The following is a 13,851-nucleotide window of genomic DNA, read 5'->3' as shown; positions in this document are numbered from 1 at the left end:
TTCAAAATTTGACATCTCTTTTAAAGATGGTTTAAGCAGTGTTCTTTCTAAACTCACCGTCATGGTTGCATCATATTTCTATACATATGACGTTTCCTTTACTAAAGTCCAAAGAAATTTTGAACCATCTTAAATATCGAGAGTCCCCAAACAATGTCACCCATTTGGTGGGAGCAGAGTTGGTAAGAAGAATTAAAAGATAACCCTTTCAGCTTTTAAGGGGACAGATTACCAAACTCCAATCATTATGCGGCCCAGGAAAAGCAGGCTCATCATCAAGAAGTAACGAAAATCATTGTCATCATTGACATCGTATCTTAAACCAATCATCTATTTCACCAACACCTATGCAAGATCACTTTTTGGCGGAAAATTTAAACATCATCATAACTTCGCAATCCCTTCAACTACTTTGTCTTTTGCCACAAAGGGATAACGTTTTGAGTCTGACAGATAACACTGTCTGTGCTCACTACTCACTGGTAGCAAACAACCAACAATTGGCCAAATAAAAAAAAAGTTTTTTAATCGAAATGATTTTTGAGATTTGCATAACTCATCATTTTGATTATTGAGATTTGAAATCAATAGAAGTGGTCTCTAAATTTGTCCAACATTAATCATTTTGGTTATTTCATGAAAAATTATATTAAATAAGGACCAAAATGACAAAAATACCCTCAATTTAATAAATGAGGGGCCAATTGATTTGACAACAATTGAGGATATTTTTATCATTTTAGCCTTATTTAATGGAGATTTTTCATGGAATAACCAAAATGATTAATTGTGGACAAACTCAGTGACTACTTCTATTAATTTCAAATCTCATAGACTAAAGTGAGGAATTATGCAAATTTGAGGAACCATTTTGACTAAAAAGCCTTAAAAAAATGGCAAATGGTAACTTCAATCGCTCATGAAGGTGTTTAGGGCTTTCCGGTTCTTATTGTGCATGCTTTTAGTAATAGGGTCTACATGCATTTGTAGTTAGGAAGAACCACAATCAACATAATTGGCAATTTCCACGAAAGAAACGGTCTAAGATCAGTCACGTTGCACTTTCTTACTCATATTACCTATGCTTAAGATAATTAGGGTTACATACTTTTGCAACACAAAAAGCACACTGATTATTAAGATCGGTTGCGTTTGGGCACAATCACGCTTTCTAATTGTATTTGTAGTCAGGAAGAATGCACACACCGACATGGCTAACAATTTCTATGGATGAAGGGGATATTTAGGTCAGTCGCGTATGAGCGCTTTCGGGCTTTCCAACTCTTATTGCCAGAGCTTTTGAAATTAGTGACACATCATTTGTTTGCAAATTTGATTTAAAATTTAAATCTTCTTAGCATTATCCTACTTGAAAGGATATTAACAACTAGGATGAGGTTTATACGTAAAAATTTATAAAAGAAGCTATACTATATATGTAGATATTATGTAGGTTCTAATGTTCCAGAGATAAGGACTTTCATGGCACAAATACATCGTCACTATCATATTTAATATCAATGATATAAAGATACGTGTATAAGTTTTCATCTGTATATCGAAGTCTCTGACATTAATAAAATAATGTATTTTTATGTAGGTTATTATTATTTATTTAAAAATTGAAATTTGGAGTTGTTTATATTAATGAGATTTTGAATAAAAACCCATAGCTTGTGGGATTGAAAATATTAAAAGATGAATTATACTCTCAAATATATTCTACCACACATATACGTGTATACACACACACACACACACACACACACACACACACATATAAACATGGGTACAATCATCAAAATTAAGTTACTTAACAAAACAATTATTGTACCAAAAAGTTGTTACATTCTTCAAAACCACACCCCAAAAAAAAAAATAAAGAAGATTTTAGGCTTAATAAGATTAGTAAATTTCCTGATTAAATTTGACATGGATACATTCTCAAATTAACAAAAAAGAATGTACCCATATAAGTTTCAAAATGAATGAGGAAAAAAATTGAATGAATTTTATATAATCATATTTAAAAAATGGTAGATTTTACATATATTATTGAACATTAATTAGAAATTTAATAAAGGTGTGAAGATTAAAACCTTATATCAATTATTAATTTGTATTTTAAACAATTATATAACTGACATGTAAATTATAATACATTAATTGTCACATCTCGGCCCGAGCCCCCACCACATCCTGGGCTCGACTCCACTGTAGCACAATATTGTCCACTTTGGACCCCGACCATGACCTCACAGTTTTGTTTCGGAGTCCAAGTGGACATACCGGGTCGGGGTGTGTCATTAATTCTAAAGACTTCGATAAAATCTGAAAACTAAGAAGGTCTTCGTTAATAATCATAAGTAGCTAAGAAAGGATATGCTAATGTTTCCTTATTAATATTACTGGCTACTTGGTACTAGTTGCATATTTGAACACCATTTAAAAAGTGATGGTTGAGTTAGCCTACTCCCCACCCTTTAAGTGTAAATAATATGCTCATAAATAAATGGTGCATGTGGCCATTTGCTTGACTTTGAGATTCTTGGTATTGGAATCTGGCAGATGGCCAGCTAGTCCAATAATGTATAACCGGCTAAAAATAAATTAATATAATGCAAACCCTTAAATTGTACGGCGTCTCCAATAATATAAAGTATTCTATTCATATTCATAAAATATAACACTCACCTCACCCATCCTTTACTACCAAAAATCTAAAATTCATGAATTAAACATTTCATTATGATAAGTAGGGCCCTAAAGTTGAAGATGAAATTGAAAAGTGACAACTCCAGCTGTTTGCTTTTAACCTACTGTACATTAATCTATGGAAACGAAAATTCAAATATGAGTGTAAGATGACAAACATGTTACGTTGATGAATTCGTTTAATATACATTTTAAGTATAAGCGATATTTTATACTATTTTGTAGTAAGAGGAGGGAAAAAGTTTGAACTCATAATGCAATGTGTTAAAGAGGAAGCCTATAACCCCCTAAGCAATCCACCACTTGCACTCATTCCACGCACCTATATTTTATGATTGTTTAAAATTGTTGCAAGGGATGGCTACTCTAAGAAGCATATGAATTGCATCAAGAACATATTGGAGTTTTCTCAATTTTCCTTTATGCATTAATTTAGATTAGAATTGATGAACAATCTAATAGAATTTAATTATTCTTTCAGGTCTTAATTTGGTCATTAGGTCTAGTGAAATAATTCTCAGGTGGCTAGTATGAGATTTTAAGCTTAACTCTATTTAATCTTAACTCTCATGAATGTTAAGTTTGATATTAAAATTACGTGATTAGTCAAACTCAACTCTTATTGTAAACTATTATTTCAACAGAAACAAATTATTAGTTTTTCAATGAACTATATGTAAAATACACAAAACTTTAAAACAACGTAATTTCAAACATAAACACCACGCTAGCATGAACATATAACTCTCCAACTCTCTTAAAGTTAAGTAAATAATGTCATGAATGAACCTTGTCTTATTTATTTTAATAAATAAAAATTCGTACCTTCGAGTTGTATTAAAAAAGTTGAAAATCACTCCCATATCCCATCGTGGGCAAGAAATCTACCACTTTTGAATTGTCATAGTGTCTCACATATCCTTACTACTCATTTATTTTTTTGGGTTATAAGTAATTTTTTAGTGCAACGATATATTTTATATTAAAGGGATGAATAATTCAGCTAAGTCACACAATGGGCAATTAAATATGATATCGAATTCGCCATCCATGAAATTTGAATCTAAGACCTCTCACTTACAAATGAAGATGAACACTACCAGATTGTAGTACTGAGTGGCTTGAATTATAAATAATTTGGATGCTTTATTTTTTTCTTTGATCCACATGTTACATTTGACCGCTTTGTTTAGAGGTTAAAATATACTGACCCCTCTTGTGTAGGGCTCAAATCCCCAACTTTAATCATGTTCTCAAGGATCTGAGAATAAAAAGATAATCTAATAGTCTTTAAAGGGTTAAAAAATTTATTTTTAAAACCCTTTCCATTATTTATTTTCCCCCTAGCTAGCTTTTTTCTTCGTGTCACAAAGATTAATCTTGATAGGTGGAGTGGAGTTGACAAATATTATTATGGGAGTTTTAACGAAAAGCCCGCGGTACTGTTCACTTTAACGAAAAACCACATTTTTACACTAAAACGTCAAACATGGTACTATTCATTTTACCTTTTATTTTGTCTTTATCATTAAAACTCAAAGTTTTCAAGCATTTTTCATTAGTTTTCCTTATTATATACTCTTATTCAAGCATTTCCAATGGTCTAAGCAAAAATAGGAAATCTAGAGTTTGTTATAACTTCTCCTTTTGACGCAACGAAAGTTACCAGTTAAAGGATCACACAAAGATGCAAATAGTTTTGAGCTCCAAAGTAGGAGCTAAATGGCAGGTAGTCCAACTACAAGATGTTATATACTCCGGCCAGATGTTGTGGTTACATTCATTTTCTCTCGCCCAATATTGCAGCAATAATAAAAGAGCGTTAAAAGTAATGGTATGTTCATGCTTACGTACACTCAAACACTTAAAAAAGCTCAATTAATCATTTTGTTTATATCTAATATTAAGTACTTGTACAACTCAGACATCACGTTGCTTAGTCGAATTTGGATTATGTATTTATTTTTCTTTTGCTCACAATCAAATGTAGATGGCTTGTGTACCGCAAAAACTGCGTTTAAAACTAAAAGCCAAACCATTGGTTTATTTTTCAATAAACTACGGACCGGCATTGCTTTGTTCCTCAATTGCAGAGATTCTGTAATGCATAAACTAAGGGAAAATTGAAAATAACTTTAACAAAGATACAAGAAATAACCAAATAGGATGTGTACATAAATAATGCAGAAAAATATTCTTCGTCTAAATTAAGAAAATAGAAAAATGACATGCATGTTACGTGAAGGTTGGGATCTCTCTAGCCAAGTAGCCGGCGAGGGAAGGATTCTTTCAATCCAGACCTTGAATTAATTAGTAATAAGTTCGGATGGCACGAAGGGGTAGTGACCAAAGGAAGGAACAAGAAACTGTATATGATGGCAGTATATGCCAACTTGTAATTTTTATAAATTATATCCCATTTTAATTCCTCTTGTTGATGGTGACCAGCATGGCAGATTATTAAATATAATTCTTTATAATTGTCACTTAGTATTACGGTGTAGTGAAATTCTTCATCATTGGTATGTGAAAAGACTTAAGTTCGAATATCGTGGATAACAAGGTCAAAATCAATTTATTCCTACACTCGTTAATGTAAATATATCTTTGTATTAATAATAATAATTAAACATCGTGTATAGTTTTTATATTGCTCTCCTCAAGTAAGATGAAACTCCCGTTGATTAGATTTTGATTTTGGTTCTTTGTTAGGTACATTATTATAAGTTATCTACCTACGTATGTGCATTATCATAGTAATGTACCTAATTCAGTGACCAAGCTAAAATCTGATTTAACATTGAGCTAGGCTTGTTTGAGATTGTTTTTATACAAAATGCTTTGGTTAGAAGTGCTTTTGTTGGAAGAAAGCCGATTTCCATGCATTCTTAGTGCTTTATGGAAACCACTTCAAGGCTTTCGAAAGAAGGTCCTAAATGCTTCTTTGGAAATTACTTTTACAACTTATAACCAATTTTAAGTATTTTTGTCAAAACGCAATCAACAACCCATTAAATTTGTTAAAGAATATTTTTAATCGGTCTAAAAGTACTTCCAAACATACCTTTAGTAAATACCTGTCATCCATAAAATTTATACACCAAATATTGAAAATACTTATTAAGTTGTACTTTTTTGCCACCTAACTTAAATTGTATATGCTATATAAAATCAAGTTAAAGCTGTATATAGTGAACTAGTCTGCATTAATTTGCATAAAAAATAATTTATTCATGCATTATTTGAAGCTAGTATGTGACAAGGGTCAAAAAAATTAAATAAAGTGGCGTATCTTTATATGTCCTTCTAGATAAAGTATGACAATCCCCCTTCCCTTCCTTCCCGTGTGTCATGGAATGATCGGTAAGAAAGCTTTCACGTTTGAATATTCACACCTCAAATTTCACTTCTCATATCCTTTATGGATCATTGTGTTTGAAGTTCAAGGATTTAAAAATTCGGATTATTGAAAGAAAAAAAAAAGAAAAAGAGTTGCGAACTCTTAATTTATGTGAGATGAGTCAGTGAAATAGACTAATGAGAACCGTAAAATTTAAAATAAATAGTATAAATATCCAGATCCGTCCACTACAAACATAGAAATCTGGCGGAAAGAATCTCAATTCCTCAAACTGTTGTAGCTAATTATTATTGCCATCTTCCGAAGCTATTGACTTGGAAGTTATAAGTAGCTCTCAATTAGTCCCATTAATAATTTCAAATTTCCAACCACCTTTGATTTTAATTTTGCATTTTTTTTTTCAATTAGCTGTCCTCCCCCAAAATTGGAGTCCATATCTAGCTCTCATTGTCATCACACGTCTACTCCACTGTCCATCTTTCACAAGCATTATTTTGGACAAAATCAATAATGTTCACCGCAGATATTCACAATCTTTTTTTTTGGACGAGATATCCACAATCCTAAATATCAACCTTTTATTACTTTATTTATTTTTTTTTTCACAGACAAGTTTTCTAGCATGACGATTACACTGCCATATGAGGTTGGAGGAGAGAGTATTCAATGAGGTTGCCGCAAACCCGTAGGTGGGACATGGTCAAGATGCTCGTATTGAAGCTTGTTTCTTAGGGGCATGACGAGAATTATATTACTAATTCACATGTGATAAAATGAATGAGCAAATAATTTTAATATTTTATGAGATATAAGATAATTGTTATAACATGAATAAATTGATAACATTACGCCTGAATTCCACCGAAAAATTTCTTGTTTGTTGGGTTATGAGATGTTTGTATTAATCTTTAGCGGAAAAAACAAAGAAGCAGTCATGTCCTGCGCCGCACATGAAGATTTGTCCAAGATTCCTGCACGCCCAAGAACATGTATTTAGAAGCCCTCCAAAATCCACTGTGTGCAAGTCCATTTTTTAATCAAGTTACTCATGCTATATATACACAATAACCATCATCAAAATTACACACACACACCAGAAAAATAAGGGCAAAAGAAAAGAAGAATATATGGTTTCTTGAAAAATAAACTACCAGCACTGTTTTTTTTTTTCTTTCTAAATTCTCCATTTCAAGCTTGTGAACTGCAAAATTTGACCAAACAAAGAAGAAAGTTTGCATCTTTATGAAATTGGTGTTTTGAGTTTGCAGCCATTGAGGGGTTTGCAGTGGACATTCTTAGTCCAAGGGGAGAGAGAGAGAGAGAGAGATGGGTACTTATGTAGAGGATGGAGTTCCTCATGAAGGAAAGCTGCAATCAAATGTTGATGTAATTGGTAAGTCCCTCTGATTAACCCAGTAGTAATTAATCTTATCTGTTTTATTAATCTCAACATGTTTATGCAAAACTGGAAAACGTCAAAGATTATATTAGATTTCAGGGAGTTATGAATTTTTTCTTTATTCAAGTTTTGGTATATAAATTTGCATTTTTATGTAAACAAATCTATATGCAGTTGCCAAAAATGTGTTCTTGAACAGATGTCAGAGAGAGAGAGAGAGAGAGAGAGAGGGTTGAAAGCTATGAGAATTTTGACTTTCTTGAAATGTTTCTTAAGTTTGAAGAAATGGGATCTATATACTTTTAGCAAAATCTTCCAAGAACAAGTAGTTTTTGCAAATTTTAATCTGGAATATTGTTGCCAATTTTGTTGATACATCAGATGATGAAGTGGATGACAGCCCAATAGAGCAAGTGAGGCTAACAGTTCCAATAACCGATGACCCTTCAGAGCCGACCTTGACGTTTCGAACATGGGTTCTTGGGATCATTTCATGCTCAGTTCTTGCCTTTGTCAACCAGTTTTTCGGGTATCGCCAGAATCAGCTTTACGTTTCTTCAGTCTCAGCGCAAATTCTTGTCCTGCCTCTTGGGAAGCTGATGGCTGCTACTCTTCCGAAGAGAAGAATCCGACTTCCGTATAGAAATTGGTCTTTTTCATTGAATCCGGGGCCTTTCAACTTGAAAGAACATGTGTTGATCACTATATTTGCCAATTCAGGATCGAACAGCGTTTATGCTGTTAACATTATCACGATTGTCATGGCTTTCTACCACAGACCAATGCATCCTGCAGCTGCCTTCTTGTTAGCACAAACCACTCAGGTAAATTTGGACACCAATTGCTAATTTGTGACGAGTGTTGTTTGATAACTGTGTAATTTTTCGTGTCGCGAAATTCATACTTTCTGGAATGTGTGAAAACTTTTCAGATGCTTGGGTATGGATGGGCTGGCATTTTCAGAAAATACCTTGTTGACTCTTCTTACATGTGGTGGCCTTCAAATCTTGTTCAAGTCTCTCTTTTCAGGTATTTTATTGAGCCGGTTTATCCACTTAAAATTGAATAGCATTTCTTCGATTTCTCTGTAATTAATGGAAGCGTTTATGATTTGAATGGCAGGGCACTGCACGAAAAGGAAAAGAGACCGAAGGGAGGCCGAACCAGGCTGCAGTTCTTCTTCATGGTTTTCATCTGCAGCTTTGCTTACTACATTGTTCCGAGTTTTCTCTTCCCCTCCATTTCCGCTTTCTCCTTTGTTTGCTGGATATATAAGGATTCCATCACCGCGCAACAGATTGGTTCCGGCATGCATGGCCTTGGCATTGGCTCATTTGGCTTTGATTGGTCCACTGTTGCCGGTTTCTTAGGCAGCCCCTTAGCTACGCCTGGATTCGCAACCATTAACATCTTAATCGGTTTTGTCTTGATTGTCTACATTGTTACCCCCATTGCTTATTGGAACAATGCCTATGATGCTCAAAAGTTTCCAATCATTACGTCTCACACTTTCGACTCCACTGGCCAGAGCTATAACATTTCCAGAGTACTGGATCAGAAAAATTTCGACATTAACATGGTAGGGTATAACGGTTACAGTAAACTCTATCTCAGTACCTTCTTTGCCTTCTCTTATGGACTGAGCTTTGCCACTTTGACGGCTACTATTTCGCACGTTGCTCTCTTCCACGGAAGGTAATTAAGCGCATTTCCAACATCACTTTTAACGTCAACTGAGCAAATATTACTTTAGAGCTAATAAATTGTACATTTTTTCCATGTGACATGTATACATGAACAGAACAATCTGGAAGATGTGGAAAAAAACAACTAGTGCAGCGAAAGATCAGATCGGTGACATCCACACCCGACTGATGAAGAAGAACTATGATGCAGTGCCTCAATGGTGGTTTCAAATCATCCTTGTTTCAATGGTTGCTCTTGCTATCTATACTTGCGAAGGTTTCGGAAAACAGCTCCAACTTCCATGGTGGGGAGTTTTAATGGCTTGCGGCATTGCCCTATTTTTCACCTTACCTATCGGCATTATTCAAGCCACAACGAACCAGGTACTTTCATCTCACGCAGATAAACGTTAATCATGAACAATATTATCAGAGTGCTCTGCATACTTTTGTTGCAAATTTTCTTCGAAGCATGTCAAGATTAATTCCAATTTCTCATTTGATTATGTTTGATCTGCAGCAACCAGGGCTTAATGTGATCACGGAGCTACTCATTGGGTACATTTATCCGGGGAAGCCTGTTGCTAATGTGGCTTTCAAGACCTATGGATATATCAGTATGTCACAGGCACTCAATTTTCTTGGTGACTTCAAATTAGGCCACTATATGAAGATCCCTCCTAAGTCCATGTTTGTTGTGCAGGTAATTTAATTGCATTAATCGCATTAACTAACGGTTGGTTTGATAACCATTTCAGTTTTCAGCTCGTCAAGCGGACCCTATTTGTGAAATAACTAATTACGTATACCTATTTTTCCCCTTATCTGCTTCTTCAGTTAGTTGGAACGCTAGTAGCTTCAAGTGTCTACTTTGGCACATCCTGGTGGCTTATCACAAGCATCGAGTACATCTGTGATCCATTGAAGCTGCCAACGGGAAGTCCGTGGACATGCCCGGGAGATGATGTGTTCTACAATGCTTCAATCATATGGGGGGTCATAGGCCCCCTCAGGATGTTCGCAGGCAAAGGTGTCTACCCAGAAATGAACTGGTTCTTCCTCATTGGTTTGCTTGCACCTGTTCCAATTTGGTTCCTCTCCAAAAAATTCCCCAACCAGAAGTGGATTAAGCTCATAAACATGCCGATAATTCTAGGGGCAACGGGCTCCATGCCGCCTGCTAGGGCTGTGAACTACTTGACATGGCTTTCAGTTGGGATTTTCTTCAACTTTTATGTGTACAGAAAGTACAAGGGGTGGTGGGCTAGGCATAACTACATACTATCTGCTGCTTTGGATGCTGGTGTGGCCTTCACAGCAGTTCTTCTGTATTTTACCCTTCAATCCAAGAATATTATGGGGCCCGGCTGGTGGGGTCTCGAAGCGGATGACCATTGTCCGTTGGCCGAGTGCCCCACGGCGCCAGGTGTAGTTGCCAAAGGCTGTCCGGTTCTCTAAGATTTGATTCAAAAATCAAAATCCTAAACCCTAAATGTGTGACAATATAATTGTGCAAAATCATATATATATATATATATATATATATATATATATATAGGCCAATTCTGGCATATTGGTAATGAAATATATGAATCTGTACAGTTAAGTGATTAATCTGAATCACCTTTGCAGCTACAAACTGAGATTTTAGTCTTCTGTAATTAAACAAGTTGTTTTTAGTTTTCATAATTTGAAACTGGTGGATGCAAACAAACTTTTAGTTCTGAAATAAGCGGCATATAATCGACAATGACATGATAGTGTAACAACATAATATTATCAAATATGAACTGACTAAATAATGGGCTAGCAACTCAAATGGTTAGTAGCATTCACGCCTAAACTCGAGGTCCAGTATATTCAGTTTTCCCCTTCCCAAATCGTTACAGACAACGTTTTGTTATGAACAATACTATAAGAAATAGACACGCTGACATCTTTAATGTCAAGTTTACATTAAGTCAAAACTTTTCCAATCATAGCATATAAGGATCACGTTAGATTTGTGTCTTTGACCATTAGCTTCATTACAAAGAGTTTAGGCTGAACCTGATTTTAGGCCTAAACACCGGTTTTTTGAGAGAGCGTTGCTATTTGGACCACAATTTTTTCTCACCCTATCTCCGCTGGTCAGATTTCAAATAGAAGAAGTGACACCAATGGACGAGTGATTCTCAACTCTATAAGTGATCAGTAAATGTATTTCAAATAGTTTGAGTCTTGGAAAAATGAAAGGATCAAGAATTCGACGTAAGTGTGTGCTCACTGATGACAGTGAACTACAACGATGACATCCCTGGCGGGAAGTCTCACTTCAACATCGACTATTGGTAAGCAGCCTCCCTAGCTAACAAAGGGTAATGTTGACGATCTTATTGATTCACTCCTTACAGATATATCGCAGTTTAACATGATTTTTATTTTCATTTTATGCTTTTATAGTGTTTAACGAGTCAATTTGTATACGTGTCATGCATGCAAACAGATGAAGAAGTGAATGACAGCTAGCCCAATTGAGCAAGTAATCTAACGGTTCTGACCACCGATGACCCGTCGGAGCCAACCATAACGTTTTGGATGTGGGTTCTTGGCCGATTATCTTGCGTTGGGTGCTGGAAAAACCAGCTATACGTTTCTTCAGTGTCGGCACAAAACTTAGGCGTCCCACTCAGAAAGTTGATGGCTGCGGTCCTTCCGGCGACAGAATTCCAAGTTCCGTTTACAAGGCCATTCTGTGTTGATACTATATTTGCAAACTCTGGATCAAACAGTGTTTATGCAAACATTATCACAATTGTCAAGGCTAACTACCACAGAAATATTCATGTCATGGCAGCCTTCTGTTATCTCAAACAACTCAGGCAAGCTTTTTTACCACATTTTGAATAAAAGTTAGCATAGGCGGGCTCCGCTTGTAGAAAAACTTGAGACTAGACCTCCCATATGTGACGGAATGAGTGACAAATGTTGTCTAGTTAAAACATAACGTGTGTTACAGAATCTGAATTATTGAAAAAAACTTGCAACACAAGCTAGGTCTCAGCTGGAACATAACTCAAAGTCTCAAACTGACGCATGGTGGGGTGAAGTAGGGTTTCTCCAAAATGTGGTATCACATTACAATTTTTCTTGAATACCTACAAGCACTTTGTGCCAACGCATGTTTGACCTTTAGGTTTGACCCAGCAACCTCACTTGATCAGTTTAACTCGTTGAATCAAATTCAATGGTCAAATATATGTCAGTACAAAACAAATGGGATCACATCAAGCATACTCTTTATATAGATATGGATAGGTTTGGTTTCACCCCATGTATGCGGTGGCCTTCAAATCTGGTTCAAGTATCTCTATTCAGGTGCCTATTCAATTTCCATCCTCTTTCTATGTCAAATATGATCAATTTTAGCAAATGGGCTCATACATAATTCAAACAGTTAAGAGCATCTTAAACTAATTTTCGAAATTACGTGTTCGATTCCCGCTCCTCGAATTGACTAAACTTATAAAATGTGAATTAATGGCAGGGCATTGCATGAAGAGAGAAGAGAGCCAAAGGAGGCGGAACTAAGATGTAATTCTTTCTCATTGTTTTCATATGCAGCTTTGCTTACTACATTGTCCCAAGCTTCTTCCCTTCCCTAACAGCACTCTCCTTCGTCCGTTGGATTTGGAAGGACTCCATCGCCGCCGCAACAGATTGATTCCAGCCTCAGGGGCCTCGGAATTGGCTTGTTTGCCCTTGACTGGTCCACCGTTTCATAACTTAGCAATAACATACCTTTTACTTCTCATTTCAATATTTACTGTGCAGCCAAGCAACCAGGGCTCAACATAATTAGAGAGTTAATTATCGGGTATATGCACCCATGGAAGCCTCTTGCTAATGTTGTTTTCAAGACCTATGGATATATCAGCATGCCACAGGCATTGATGTTTAGTAACATCTGTTTCAGCAGTTAGCCGGACCACTGACGGCTGCAGGTGCCTTCTTTGGCACATCTTAGTGGCTTCTCCCGACTATGGAGAACATCTGTGATCCGGAAAAGTTGCTAGAGGGAAGTCCGTGGACATGTCCCGGAGATGATGTGCTCTACAATCCTTCAATGATATGGAGAGTCATAGGCCCACTCAGAATGTTCACTAAAAAGGAAACTACCCCGAGTTGAACCGGTTCTTTCTCCTTGGCTTTTTGTTGCCTATTCCCAGTTGGCTACTCCATAAAAAGTTCCCCGATAAAAAGTGGATTCAGCACATAATCATGCCTATACTTCTTGGATCAACAGGTTCATTACCACCGGCAAAAGCCGAAAACTATTTGTCATGGTTTGCATTTGGACTTGTCTTCAACTTATATGTTCACAGAAAGTACAAGAAGTGATGGGCAAGGCATAACTACATCCTATAAGCTGCTTTGGATGCCAGTGTGGCCTTTACAGCAGTTATCCTATATGTCACACTCCAATCCAGGGATATTGTCCAAAGTGGTTGGGTCTGGAACAAGACAACCATTGTCCGTTGGCCAAGTGTCCGACAGCACCAGTGATAGAGACTAAAGGGTGTCCAGTTCTCTAATAAGATATGCTTCTAAATCATCCTAGAACGTAGCAAACCATAGCCCAGTTGTTCTAATTTTGACGATGGTGATGATATTCACCATCATGGCCGGTTCGGAAAGATGTAGCAATTTAG

The 13,851-nt window shown here is 36.0% G+C and overlaps 1 protein-coding gene and 1 pseudogene across 1 annotated transcript; both read left to right on the top strand.

Moving 5' to 3' along the window:
* Positions 1-6,703: 6,703 nt before the first annotated feature.
* LOC137742269 (oligopeptide transporter 1-like) lies at positions 6,704-10,855 on the top strand. The gene is made up of 7 exons (XM_068482093.1): positions 6,704-7,469; positions 7,857-8,299; positions 8,407-8,504; positions 8,598-9,170; positions 9,277-9,544; positions 9,681-9,863; positions 9,998-10,855. Exons 1-7 carry the CDS (start codon positions 7,403-7,405, stop codon positions 10,616-10,618), a joined length of 2,253 nt encoding a protein of 750 aa, XP_068338194.1. The 5' UTR covers positions 6,704-7,402; the 3' UTR covers positions 10,619-10,855.
* A 984-nt stretch (positions 10,856-11,839) lies between these two features.
* On the top strand, positions 11,840-13,838 carry LOC137743222 (oligopeptide transporter 1-like; annotated as a pseudogene).
* The last annotated feature ends 13 nt before the right edge of the window (positions 13,839-13,851 follow it).

Source organism: Pyrus communis, chromosome 8 (assembly GCF_963583255.1).
Source record: "Pyrus communis chromosome 8, drPyrComm1.1, whole genome shotgun sequence".
Lineage (NCBI taxonomy): Eukaryota > Viridiplantae > Streptophyta > Magnoliopsida > Rosales > Rosaceae > Pyrus > Pyrus communis.
The sequence above is the reverse complement of the archived record's forward strand: the minus strand, read 5'-3'. Positions and strand labels throughout refer to the sequence as shown.